General features: G+C 45.1%; 1 protein-coding gene across 7 annotated transcripts; it reads left to right on the top strand.

Moving 5' to 3' along the window:
• The first annotated feature begins 788 nt into the window (after positions 1–788).
• On the top strand, positions 789–9,166 carry LOC125545990 (putative pentatricopeptide repeat-containing protein At5g59900). Of its 7 annotated transcripts, none has more exons than XM_048710063.1 (7): positions 789–3,755; positions 4,231–4,456; positions 4,561–4,695; positions 4,826–5,465; positions 5,591–5,747; positions 6,525–6,628; positions 8,694–9,163. In XM_048710063.1, the coding sequence occupies exon 1, from the start codon at positions 911–913 to the stop codon at positions 3,623–3,625; it is 2,715 nt and encodes a 904-aa protein (XP_048566020.1). In that variant the 5' UTR covers positions 789–910; the 3' UTR covers positions 3,626–3,755; positions 4,231–4,456; positions 4,561–4,695; positions 4,826–5,465; positions 5,591–5,747; positions 6,525–6,628; positions 8,694–9,163. The 7 variants fall into 7 exon arrangements, with proteins under 7 accessions (XP_048566020.1, XP_048566022.1, XP_048566019.1 ...); XM_048710065.1 differs by lacking the exon at positions 4,231–4,456 and adding an exon at positions 8,079–8,290; XM_048710062.1 differs by lacking the exon at positions 4,231–4,456 and having other exon boundaries at positions 8,694–9,153.
• The last annotated feature ends 5,089 nt before the right edge of the window (positions 9,167–14,255 follow it).

A 14,255-nucleotide genomic window follows, 5' to 3' on the forward strand; every position in this document is an offset into this window, starting at 1 on the left:
TTACCTTTGAACCAAACAAGAATCCAACAAAAGCAATGATAGTTTAGACATTCGTTTTGAATAGAGAAGCTCCACTGGGTGGTGAGGTATCTACGCTAACACAAAGATAGTATGTTGTAATATATTAGATTTAGAAGCTAACAAATGGATGGGACAAGTTACTGTCAGCACTGAAAAGTTGAACAACATTCATCAATAATGAATAACCATAACATGACAGGGATTAGAAGACAATATCATGAAATTGATGAATAGCTATGAAAAATAATATAATTCAACATCTTACAAAGTTGAAGATATTTAAAGTCTTAGCCCCTTTTTGTTTGGGCCACGGCTGACTGAAAAGCACCTGGAACTGGTAGAAGTGGAGAGGACCAAAAAGTATATTTGACAAATGTTTTTAGTATGGCTAGTGAGTCTGTAGCTCGTGGTGAAAGTCTGAAACCTCTATATGTTGAAGATGTTATTTAAACGCCGATTTGTGTTATGTTGTATATTAGCCAAAATATTAAAAATACTACTTTAACATGCATCGAAATCAGTGTAACCAAAGCGAACCGATTTGTGTTTGAATGGTTAGGAGGACAGTGGTATCCTCTGCCCATCAAAGTTTAGTTTCTCGGAGGTGCTCGTAGGGGGTAGGGTAGGGGGTAGGATGTGCGTGTATTCATGGGATGAGTGTATATGCGTATGTATGGGCGTCTGTGTCCGTACTGTGTTAAAAAAAACCAATGTAACCAAGCATCAATGAATTAAATACGGATATCGTCTATCGTTAATCGGGCGGTTCATTTTGGTTTCTTCTCATTTTTCATCTGGAAGCCCAGATTCATTCCACTGCAGTCGCCCCCCACTCGTCCAGCTGACCACCCGGCCGTCACCTACTCCGGCGATCCTTACCGCCGGCCCGATGCCTCCACCATCACCCCGGCACCGGGCCGGAGACCCCAAACCCACGCCCGCCACCTCGCATTTCGGCATGGTCAAGCTCCTCGCCGACCTCCTCCACCACACCGCGCCGTCCGCCTGGCCGCCGGCGCTAGCGGCGCCGCTGCTCCGCAGCCGCCTCGCCCCGGCCCACGTCTCCGCGCTCCTCCTCCTCCCGGCCTCGCTCGCCCGCCCGGACCTCTCCCGCCGCTTCCTCCTCCTCCTGCCTCCCCACCTCGTCTCCCCGCTCTGCCTCTCCCTCCTCGCGCTCTCCTTCATCTCCGCCCCCGCCTCGCCGTCCCGCTCCCCGCACGCCGCCTCCCTCCTGCTCTCCCTCGCGTCCTCCTCCCCGTCCGCCTCCACCTCCTTCTCCTCCCTCTCCCACGCCTCCTCCCTCTCCCCCTTCCCGCCTGGCGCCACCGCCGCCGCCGCCTCGCTTCTCGCCTCCTCCTACCTCCGCCTCCGCCGCGCCCGCGACGCGGCCGCCGTCCTTCAGCTGTCCCTGGCCGCCGGCATCACTCCGAACCAGTACACGGCTTCCCACATTTTGTTCTCCCTTGTCAAGATTCGTCAGTTCACCCTTGCCCGTGCCCTGTTCGATGAAATGCTTCAGTCTGGTGCTCGCCTTGATGAGCATGTTTACACGGCTGGGATTCGGGCTTACTGCGAGGCCAGAAATCTTGACGGCGCCAAGGGGCTTCTGGCAAGGATGCATCATGAGGGGGTCAAGGTCAGCGTGGTGCCGTACAATGTATTGATTTATGGATTGTGCAGGAATCATCGCATTCAGGAGGCAGTGGAGGTAAAGAACAGCATGGTGGCCAGAGGAATCAAAGCTGATGAAGTGACTTACCGTACGCTCGTGTATGGGTTTTGCCGGGCGGAGGAGCTGGAAATGGCATTGAGAATGACATATGACATGGCCAGGCTGGGGTTTGTGCCGTCAGAGGCCAATTGCTCATTTATGCTTGATGGGCTACGAAAGAGGGGGAAGGTTCAGGAGGCTTTCAGCTTAGCTTGTCAGTTGGGCGAGTTGGGCATGGTGCCCAACATATTTGCATATAATGCATTGCTTGATAACCTGTGCAAGAGCGGTATGTTTTGCGAGGCAGATCGGCTTTTCAGTGAGATGGTAGACAGGGGTCTGGAGCCAAATGAGGTGACTTATCCTATATTGATACATTCACTTTCGAAAAGGGGGATGATGGAGGATGCACTTGACATGTTCGATAGGATGAGGGACAAGGGTGTCAGAGTGACAGTTTATCCGTACAATTCCTTGATTAATGGTTGCTGCAAACAGGATGATTTAGACAGGGCGATGGGGTTCCTGAGTGAGATGACTGACATTGGAGTGACACCAAATGCAGCTTCATATTGTCCACTAATTGCTGGTTTCTGTAGAAAAGGGGATCTGTCCAGTGCCATGGCAATCCACCAGGAGATGGCTGAGAAGGGTGTTGCATGGAACACTTATACGTTCACAGCACTTATCAATGGTTTGTGCAAGGATAAAAAGATGGATGAAGCTTCTCGGTTGTTTAATAAGATGATTAACAGCAACCTAGTACCAAATGAAGCAACTTATAATGTCATGATAGAAGGGTATTGCCTGGTAGGCAATATAAGAAAGGCATTCCAGTTATATGATCAAATGGTGGGTAGGGGCCTCACACCTGACAATTACACATATAGACCATTGTTAAGTGGATTATGCTTGACCAGTGGAGCGTCAAAAGCAAAGGAATTTGTTGCTGACCTAGAAAACAACTGCCCGCTGAACAAATTTAGCCTAACGACGCTCATGCATGGATTGTGCAGAGAAGGAAGGTTGACCGAAGCATACCATGTCTGGAATGAGATGGCAATGCAGGGAGTCAATCTTGATCTTGTCAGCTTTACCATTATTGTGTATACAGCCTTGAAACAGCATGATACACAAAAATCATGCGTGTTATTGAGGGAGATGACAGAACGAAGTGTCAGGCTAGACACTGTGTTCCATACATGCATGATTGATGTGCACTCAAAAGAAGGAAATATGGTCCAAGCTTTAAACTGTTGGGATAACATGATTGCTGATGGCTGCTTTCCAAATACCGTCACATATACAGTTTTAGTAAATAACCTCTGCAAGTCAGGGCATTTGAGCAGCGCAGAGGTCCTCTGTAAAGAAATGTTATCCAGTCAGTTCCTTCCTAACAATTATACTTATAATTGTTTTCTTGATTGTTTTACAACTGAAGGTAAACTGGAGAAAGCTAAAGATCTTTATTTCGCCATGCTTCGAGGCTCTCTTGCTAACATAGTGACAGTTAACACATTGATCAAGGGGTTATGTAAGGTTGGGCAGATTCAAGAAGCAATTGACCTTATTAGTAAGTGTACTGAAAATGGTCTTTTTCCTGATTGCATTAGCTATTCTACAGTAATACATGAGCTCTGCAAGAAGGGTGATACAAATAAAGCGTTTGAGCTTTGGAATGAAATGCTGTACAAGGGATTGAAGCCTGACATTGTAGCATACAATATTTTGATAAGGTGGTGCAATGTTAATGGTGAACTTGAGAAGGGTTTGGGAATATACAATGATATGATTAAGAAAGGGGTGCAACCGAACTGGCGCACATATAGAGCTCTTTTCTTAGGAACTTCTCTGATGACCAGCAAGCGAGATACTATACTGCTGAACACCTGATGTTTAGGGTCACCGTTTCCAATGTTATCCATTACCCGAGTAGTCTGACTCACATCACATCCAGGAGTGCCCTGAGCAGTTGCTGCATGGACAATCTGGGGCTACCAGAATATGCAATTTCTTCTTTCAGGTGCACAATCTAACCTTTTTTTTTTAAATCACAACCTAACTGTAGGTCCTCTACCTCCTGTCATGTTTTAGTAAATAGGTTTTGACCTGACAATGCTGTATCAGTTGTTACAACTCAGTGGATTATACTGCCCTGGGCAACTGCTTTTGTATACTGTCGGCTCTTGGTGTTGTTTCTTCCATGAAAGTTTCTCTTTTGCATAGTATAAGGAGTTGTCTGGCTACTCCAAAATAGACTAATTATGTGCTTCATTTCAATGAATTTTTTTTTGCCGCCTTTAATTGTAACCGGAATGAATGAAATAAGGAAGATCAAGCTTAACGCGTACTGTTTGCAGTTTCAGTTCTTAACATGTAAACAGAAAACTATATATAATTTTGCATTGTCAAATTTGGGAAGAAATCCAAGACTGAATAAAATTTGGGATACAGTTTTATTTTGATCGAGTAACATGGGCATTTACACTTTTTAACAGTGATAGGGCGATGCCTGAGGTTTTGAGCATATCAGCGAAATGGATGAATTAGTGATGGTTGGAGTGGTTGATGAATCTGAAGTGTGCAGGACGCATGCCTTGTTCCACTTTTTTCATGCTGTGCGGTTGATGAATCTGGCCATGACATAGTATATGTAGCTCCAGCTCCTCAAAATCTAAGCCCGCCGATCATAACCACGGTGTTTTAGTTGCAGTCATCTGCATGGTACAACTTATCTGCCATTTTTATGCTTTAGTTGAACTTTAACATCTGTGTGAAGCTAGTATGTTAACTGCAATGGACAGAAAACTGAACATGCTCTGTAACAGGAACATGGTGTCTGTAATCGTGGTCTGTACACCAAGACCAACCTAATTTCTGATGGTGTGATCATCTGTACAGACGCCACTTTTCCTAGTTTCTGATGATGTGGTCATCCATTAGTTATGGAGCAACTGGGCAAGGTCTCTTGTTTTGCAAACTACTCACAGTGCCTGTTCATAATTCATTTTTTGTTTTTCTATTATGGGTTGCCGCCTTGTGATATATAGCATGATCTGATTGAACGTATTCTGTTTGTTGTATTGTTACCAGGAACTATGCTGGAAGCCTGGATAAGACAATTCTGTAATTGGGATATTTTTTCGCTCATCCTTCTGAAATGGAAGAAGTTCAAGCAGATAATATAGGCATCTGTTGTTGAAGTTTCCTTCGTTTGCTCAGGCTGCACAGTTTGTTTGATGTACAGTAGATCCATTACCTGTACAAACTGTGGTGGTCCCTCCATATATAGAAGCAAAGCCATAAACGTATCATGCATACGCTTCACAGTTTAATCCTGAGAGCATTGATGATTTCATAATTTTTTCTTGGTGTCAGGCTATCAGCAGCATCGAGCAATCTGTTTTTTTTTCTTGTTTGTGAAGCAAATGTTTCCGACAATATGTTGTGAAAGAACTACTCACTTAATCTTGTCTCTAAGTCAAACCTGTTTAAGTTTGACCAAGTTTATAGGAAAAAAAACACATCTACAATATTTATGCATGTGCCTAGTATTGATCCATTGATTCTCTGGATTGATAGGCCCTTTTTGTGGTGTACAGTATTTCAAGATGTTCATGTAGTCCTATGTCGTCTAAGCACACTTTGCAGCAAACTGGTGGATGCTCTTAAGAGCATGTACAGTACAGAGAAGCGTGGTAAGAGAGAAGTGATGAGCAGGCCACAATGGAAGGTTGTCATTCAGTTCCTCGTTGTCATACTTTATGGTTCTTCATGCACAACCCTACTTGATAGAAAGTTGTAAAACTATGCTGCGCCTGTGTCCATAGAAACTGATGATGCTTTTTCTGAGTGCAGGATACATTAGTTGGTGAATCTGAGTATGTCGATGATCACAGGTCTAGTATGACAGATGTGAAGCTGAATGGAAGATTGAACAAGTGTAGTGTCATCAGTCCACGCTTGGACCTTGGAGATCGAGTCCTGGAGTGCAAGGCTGCTCCCCTTACATCAGGTTAGTCTATAGAAAACAAGCCAGTAACCCATTTTTTCTAGATGGCAGCATTCCTGCATTCATTAAGAAGAAAAGAGTTGTTTGGTTAATTAGGGAAAGCCGGGCGAAAACCAGATTGCCCAGTTAATTATGTAAAACCAGGTGAAAACCATCACAACCGCTGAGTGGCACAAGACACCCCACACACACCACTCCAAAGAGAGATGTGTTGTCAAACTTTCAACAGTGTTTCCTGAGGGCTTGATTTTGCGTGGATCATTCTTACTGCATCTGTTGGTATAATGGATCATGATGAAGCTAGGGGAAAGAATGTGTGAGAGAAGGTTCAGTTTTTTTTTTTGTTTTTTTTTGAGAGAAAGGGTTTTTTCTACTAGGAGAAAGAAAGATTTGCTGTTGTTGGCCCAATTGGTCTGTCTGCTACCATTGGCTCCTGAAACGTGCGTCCATTTTTTCCCTGCAAAGAAAAAGAAAAAAAGGAAACTTGCACCCATTTGTCCAGTTGATCTAATTACAGTATATGCCAGTCAATTTGGGAAGTACATTCATTTTTGCTGTTTTTAAATTGGTTCAGTCGAATTTTGTAGCCGTTCGATTCTCAGCCCGAATCTCAGCTCGTGTGTGCTGAGTTATCAGTACACGTTTTGTTTCTTGGTCTGTGTCTGTGGTGTTCGGGGTGGTTCGTTTTCGGGTTTTTTTTCTGGCAAACCTGACCTGGTTTGGAGGGTGGGGCTGATTGGTGACCTTTTTTAATTTTCTTTTTACTTTGTATCGACTCAGCCGCATGTCAGTTCGCCCTCGCCCGAGTCCTGGGATGGAGGGAGTAGGCATGGCAAGTGGGGAAGGCCATGGGGCAGCAGCAGTAGTCCACACCGGTGAGACAGGTAACGGTGCGCATTCCCCTTCCCCTCTCTCCCCTCCCACGCTTAGTCTGCAGTGTGTTTCTTGTCCGCGTTGAGTCAGGGGTTATCATTCAGAGATAAGGGTTATGTGCTTGGTCTTTCATTCAGTCAGTCCGATATAAGTCTCTAATAAGTTTGTTCATTCTTCTGTTTGTGAGCTACAATCATTTTTTTTCTTCAGTTTGAGCAAGTTTGTTCATTCTTCAGTTTGCAAGCTACAATTTTTTTTTTCCAGTCAGTCTTTCATTTTTTTATTAATGTTTCATCAGCCTTCGTTCCCCAATCTGCAAAATTGCACGACTCTTGTACTTATCTTCTAGCATTTTCTGGCAGCCGAGATTGAGGATGCATGCTCAATTCTTGAGTTAGTTTTCCTTCTAGGAATTCTTAGTTTTCATCAATTCTTGTTTCCAAATTTAATTCTTTACACGCCGCCTTAATTCTTTGAACACTCTCTTATGCCTTTCTCTAAATCTCTCTCCTCGGCGGCACATTTTATTACCAATCTAGCGTAATAAATAAACATCAACAAAGATGGTTTTGTAGTAGTGGTAGCTACTTTTTTTAGATCCATGTGCCATTCTTTCAGTCATTTGTTTAGTGGCTAGCTGATATGTGGTATGTTGTGAAAACTGCGCACCACATATATGCAAAATAGTTATAAAGTGAAGAGTACTACACCACCAACTTCTAAATGTGTGCACAATGCTTTTCTTACATATATACCACACCAACCTTCACTCAAGGGAAAAAGGTTCTGTCATGATATATACCAATTCGTCTGCAACAGAATAGCTCCGCTCTCACATGCCATTTCAGCGAGTTGGTTGCACTAACTTACTGCATCAAAAAGGTGCTAGGCACATAACTAGATCAGAGGGGTAGTGTTGGTAGAACTAACTTACCGCATCAAATAGGTGGTAGTCTTATAAACAGATCAAAGGGAGGGCCTTGGTAGGTCTAACTTACTGCATCAAATAGGTGGTAGTAAAATAAATGGATCAAAGAGAGCGTGAGAGAAGAATGAGAGATGCAAGAATAGATGGAAATAGGAGACATCAGAAACATTTGCACGTTCTGGGTGACTTAGGACCAGAGTGACCAGGTTGATCTTGATCAGTGGGAGATATAGAAGCTTCCTTTCTATTGATTGGCCTTTTATTACGGTTCATCTGGCCGGTTCTTTGGGTACCTTCACTTCAGCACGATTCACCCACGTGGTAAAATCATTTGAGAGGCCAATCCAGTGCTGCCACTAGCCATCTGATAGGTATTGCTCTTAGTTGTTGGATGGTGTTCTGGACTACGCCCAAGTAGCCAGCAGTGACAACTCTGAAAAGACATCGACAGTCCATCTGTCAGCGACCTTCATGCTCTATGGCTTGACTGGTGATTTGGCCCACCTCACTGCTGCTCCCCGCACATCCCGCAGGTGCTCCGATCGGTGTCAGCGACAACTCTGAAAAGACATCACTCACATAGGCGCAGGAGCTTCAGCTGTGCAGGACATCGATTTGCCCATTGTGCCGCCCACAAGCTTCTTGATGTCTCCAGCATCCATGACGCATTCCATGGCGACTACAAGCTGTTCGATCCAATGCTGCACCGCCACCGGTTGCCACCATCTGATCGTGCAATCATGGTGTGAGTGATGTGCAATCTGACACTTCTAAGCATCATGGTGTGGCATGCAATCTACCCATTTGATGAGGGGTGCTCCATCTGATCGTTGCTACTCTCTCTGTACAAAATTATTCGAATTTCTAGTTTTGTCTTAAGTCAGACTTGTTTGAATTTGAGCAAAAGCCTATAGAAAAAAAATGTCAATATCTCGAGCCTTAAAGTTGACACTTATTTTGATACGGAGGGAGTATAATTGATGTTGTAGATATTAACATGTTTATCTATGGACTTCTTGAAATGTAGAGAATTTTGACATAGGACAAAATTGTACATCATCATATTTGAAATACAAAATATCTGCTCTATCTACATGAGCATTGATCTGCCATAGGCCACCCATTTTGCCTTGTTTTTTCTTTCTCAGATCATGGGACCTGAGTGGTGGAAGCTCCTTGTTGCCTTCGAGGTTTTGCCCACCATCCCTTATGCATCGGCCGCTGTTTGATGGGAGAAGATGACTAGAGGCAGCGAAAGGAGGGAGAGGGAGGCGCTGAACAATGTGGCATAGGTTGATGGTGAGGACAATGAAGAGAAAGCGAGCAATGTGAAGAGGAGGGTGACGAGGGGAGAAAACGAGAAGCTCCATGTCATTGCTCTCAAGATGTGCTTGTCTATGAATTTCCGAGCTATGTATTAAATTTGACATGCAATTCCACTATGACTGAAATATGCAGGTATTTGGTTATTGTAAATTTTAGTTGTGTTGTACATATCTTTATTTTAGTAGTTCTGATTAAGCTATATTATTAGCGCCCCATAATCTTTATCTACCTGCGTATCTGTTAGAATTGAAATTGATTTATAAAATATCACATCTCCAATGTAAGTTATTCATAATATGGAATTCCATTGTTTAGAATTTGAACCTTGTGTTCACAAATAAAATATTGCCTAGAATCAACTAAATTTTGACCAATATTTTCCACATAGCAGAAGCCACTTTGAGCTCCTCACCGTTTCAAGCTTTGAGCTCTTCTTCCTTTTGATTTGTGTAAGATACTTTGGATCTTTGATATTCTGAACATAATAATATATGGCTGTGTACGCAGAGGTTAAGCACACCTTTCCGAGAAAAAAACTTTCAGCTTATTGGCGGGCCAAAATATACTCCCTCCATCTGGAAATACTTGTTGGATACTTTGGATCCGAGAAGTATTTCCGAACGGAGGGAGTAGCTATGTCGTGTGCATGCCTTTGTAAAACGTTGGTACTTCAAATTTTAGTCTTGTGTTTACACTATTTAATTTTCAAAGATCTATTTAAAATTTAACGAGTGTCGTTCAGGTGTCGACGAGAAACTTTTATCTTATTGGCATATTAATTCATGCAAGTGGATCAAATATACGTGTACAGATGGAATTCATTAACAAAATGAGTTTTTATCATTTATGCCACTAGTTGTGTCCCACTGCTCAGTTTTGTCATTAGGATTTTTAAATTGCTAAAAAATGTCATCGGTCCGTTAGGCGCTTGCTAAAAAATGCCACTAAACACCATTACTGTTAGCTCAAAGTCCGTTTACCATGTTATAATGATCAAAATATCCATAGACCAACATGTCAGCTATTCCTCTATATCAGTACGATAAAGTGTGGGTCTCACTTGATCCCAACAATGTTCTTATTTTCCTCTAGAATTATCCGCTTGCTTACTCCTGACAAGTGGGGCTCACACTTGTCATTGTGAGATAGAGAAAGCTGGCATGTGGGTCTAGGGGTATTTTGGTCATATAACCTGGTCAACGGGTTTGACCTGAAAATAACGGTGTCTAATGGCATTTTTGAGGAAATATCTAATGCAACGATGGCATTTTTTAGATATCAAATGGCATTTTTGAGCAAGCACCTTACGGAATGATAACAATTTTTGCGCAGTTGTAACTTTTGAGGCAAAACTAAGTAGTGAGATGCAACTAGTGGCATAAGTGATAAAACCCCACTGAGTATGCTGCAAAAAAATTCAACAGTGGCTAATCCAGTTCATGAATTGTGTGCTGCAAAAAATTGCATGTGGAGAATAATTTAGAAGTCCAGAGTACTAGATCACTGTTATGACCGGCATATTAGAGGCTTAGCCCAATGAGTTGTAGCCCAAGTTATCTTATCACTATTAGGGGCTTAGCCCAATTATCTTATCGTTATTAGGGTCATTTTCTTAGAAGTCAAGTAAACCTCTCTATATAAGGAGAGAAGATGTATCAATCTAATCAAGCAAGAAGCAATCATTATTTGATCGGCTTCCCAAAGGGAGCCGGGAGACCTAACCCTAGCCACCTCTTGCGCCGCCTCTTCTTCATCGCGCCACGGCGCCCCGCCGCCGGCAGCCGCAATCGCATCTCCGTCAACCCTCCCCCTTCCCGTACAACCTACGCCCTAGACCAAGTAGGATCCTAGCTCCTACCAATTTGGTATCAGGTAGCTCGGTTCCGATCATGTCTGCACCCCCACCCAATCGGCCGCTGCCCGTCACCACCGTGCCGCTGCCCGTCACCACCGCGCCGCTGGCTCTCCCCACCGCGCCGCTGGACTCCACCGCCGGTGCCTCCACCGGCCAGACGCCGCCGCCCTCCACCGCGCCGCCCGTCGCCATCTACTCGCCGGCGGAGATGAACGGGATTCTCAACGACCTCGTCACCGCCGTCCAGGGCATACGCCTCTACCTGGCCGGGCCCTACGGGCAGTCACCGCCCTTGCAGCCGATCGCCGTGACCGGGCCAACCGCCCTGCCCTGGTACGCGGCCACCACAGCGCCGATCGGGCCTCTACACCACCACTGGCCCGGTCAGCCGCCGCCCGCCGTCGCCCCCCACTGGCCGCAGTGGCCGGCTTCAGTGATCGCCGCGCCCTCGATGCCTCCTGGGTCCGGGCAGCCGCAGCTGCCGGCCCCGCCGCTGCCCGCTGCCGCGCCTCAATGGCCACAGTGGCCGGCCCCGGCCCTCGCTGCGCCCCCACGCCACCCGGGTCCGTACCGCCACAGCTGTCGGCCCCGCCCCCGCCCAGCACGGGGCCCGGGTCACCCACGTAGGGAGGCGTACCGATCCAGCAAGTGCGCTTCCCGCCGTCACCGTCCCCCATACTGGCCTAGCTGACCGGATCATCGCCGCCACCCGTCTACACGTCGGCTGGAGACACGCCGACACCCACTCTGCAGTTCGGCGATCCCTCCGGCTCGGCGGGGCACTCCACGGACCGCGACCATGCTGACGGGTGCCCCAATCCTCGCTGCTTCGCACCTCCGAGCCAGTCGGCCACGTCGCTCCGACTCAGATACCGCTGCGGTTTGCCAAACTGGACTTCGCCACTTATGACGGCACGGAGGATCCCCTCAACTGGCTCAACCAGTGCGAGCAGTTCTTTCGTGGGCAGCGCACCTCGCCTCGGAGCGTACCTGGCTTGCCTCTTACCACCTCCGCGGCACGGCACAGACCTGGTACTACGCCCTCGAGCAGGACGAGGGCAGCATGCCTCCTTGGGAGCGCTTCCGCGAGCTCTGCCTCCTTCGTTTTGGGCCACCGATCCGCGGGAGCCGCCTGGCAGAGCTAGGCCGCCTTCCCTTTACCTCCACGGTTCAGGACTTCGCCGACCGTTTCCAGGCCCTGGCATGCCATGCGTCGGGCGTAACGGCGCAGCAGCGGGCCGACCTCTTCGTCGGTGGACTTCCGAACCACATCCGTGTGGACGTGGAGCTTCGTGGACCCTAGGATCTCCAGACGGCCATGTACTACGCCCGCGCGTTCGAGCGCCCACTACTAGGGAAAAGCCTAGCAGCAGCGCGGGCTTTAGGCCTATCAGTAGCGCAGGGCGATGCGCTACTAATAAGGCGCTACAGCTAACGTATAGCAGTAGCGTGCCTCCTCCCACGCTACTGCTAAATCGACTTAGTAGTAGCGACTTCCCGGAGGGGCGCTACTGGTAATTAGTAGTAGCGCTTCTCCCTCCCCGCGCTGCTACTACTATTTCGTATTTTATTTCATGTTGTATTCGTACACCTTTACACAAGTTTTCATACAACAGGAATTTAGAAATTGTTTTTACATCATAATGAGTTATTACATCACGGGGTGAAAGAACCGTGGACTAGTTTCAAGTGGATGGACATCCACTTAAAACTAATCCGCGGTTCTTTCACCCAATGATATAATAAATATCATCATCATCATCATCATCATATCATTAACAACTTATCATCATAATACATCATTGTCATATAACACCTCCTCAAGATCATCATTTTCATCAATGAGACATCACATACCAAATTGGTCACTAGTCGTAATCACAAGTACTCCTCATCATCAACTCTAACACATTGTATCACATAATAAACATATTTTACCTCATAGGACCTACTACATTCTCTTAGGACCTACTATATTCTCTAAGGTAAAATAGCAAAAAACAAGATAGCCCCTGACTCTCCATTATGGAGAATGGAGATTATCCTGTCTCCAATTCTTGCCTTTCGCTTAATGTTACTTCCAAGAACCTCCTTGCGAATGTCCAAACATTTTTTCCATTCTTTGATTAGCATGTGTTCACCAGTTTTAGAAATCCGATATGCACAGGTGAGCTCCTTAGATTGACCTGGTTGTATGTTCATAACTGCAAGGCGACCATTCTGATACATCAGATGAGGCACACAATCCATCGGGATTTCCTGTTGAAAAACATAGTAATAACTTTGTAGTTAGCAATGATGTACTAGTTTTAGAAGTATGCAAAAGATGCACGGATGTCGTAATAGTAAAAAATCTTACCAGGGTATCTCCATAGAAGTTACCGTGGTTCAACACTTGCACTAGTGGCACGTATTCACCATAATTTGGAGGAGTTCAATAATAGGTATTGTAATTCTCAAGAAAAGTACAATAAGCAATCAAATGACTTTTCTCCTTATAAGTTAATTCGGAGCCATCATTGTAGTGGGTTTTGTCTACCATCTTCTGCACATTCTTTGAATATTCAAAATAAGCTGTCAATGGAAATAAGCTGTCAACTATTTTGAAATAAACAATATAAATTAGTTACTAACTATATTTGAGAAACTCACATTGCGGTAGAATCGGAAGCGTATCAACAAGGACCCAAATGTCCATATTGTCTTGCTCGATATCAGGATTACCAAGATCCATGGTGACAATCATACCCTCATAAAAACCATACATTTTGCAAAGTGCTTCCCAATTTTGGCAAACAAAATGGGTTACGCTCTGAGAATTGTACAGATTTACTTCAAAATCGATATCATGATGGGTCCTTAGGTGTATTTTCTTTGTTTCAAAATTTTCATGGTCTTCAAAACCCATCCTCTTCAAGACATAGCGTCTTGCATGGCATGGGATAAGCTAGTCTAATTGTAAAAGATGAAAATTAGACGTTGAAATAGTTGAAGTCATGCTTAATTATGAAAAAACACTTGTCGTTGTTGCGTACCGTTTCAACATCGAAGGTCTCCTCGAGCTTAATGCTGAAGCGCTGATCTTCATTCAGCTCAACGAACCTGTCGCACATACCTCGATCGTCGTGGCACCAGCTGCACTCCCCCGGGAGACTGTCATCGTCCGAGTACGACATTTCCTACGTTCATAATTCAAAGATTAAACTTGTACAGTTAAATATATGTACTAAAAAACCTAAATTAGATCATTATTTTTCGAGAAAATCCAGGCCACTCGATATTTCCTACATATTGTAGCACAAGTCATGCCAGAATTCATGGAAAAATCCGGCATGAACTTTGCTAAAAAAGGACATATCGAGCGCCTGAAATTTGCCGGAACAGAAATTAATCAACACTCCGGCAAAACATAGGCCACTCGGAGGTGTAACCAAAACATGATCGGGCACTCCGGCAAAACAAGCGCCTGAAACTCGAGCGCCTGAAGTTTTTATCTACATCATATATATCTTATAGGACTCATATTGAC

The sequence above is a fragment of the Triticum urartu genome, chromosome 3 (genome assembly GCF_003073215.2).
Source record: "Triticum urartu cultivar G1812 chromosome 3, Tu2.1, whole genome shotgun sequence".
Taxonomy (NCBI): Eukaryota; Viridiplantae; Streptophyta; class Magnoliopsida; order Poales; family Poaceae; genus Triticum; species Triticum urartu.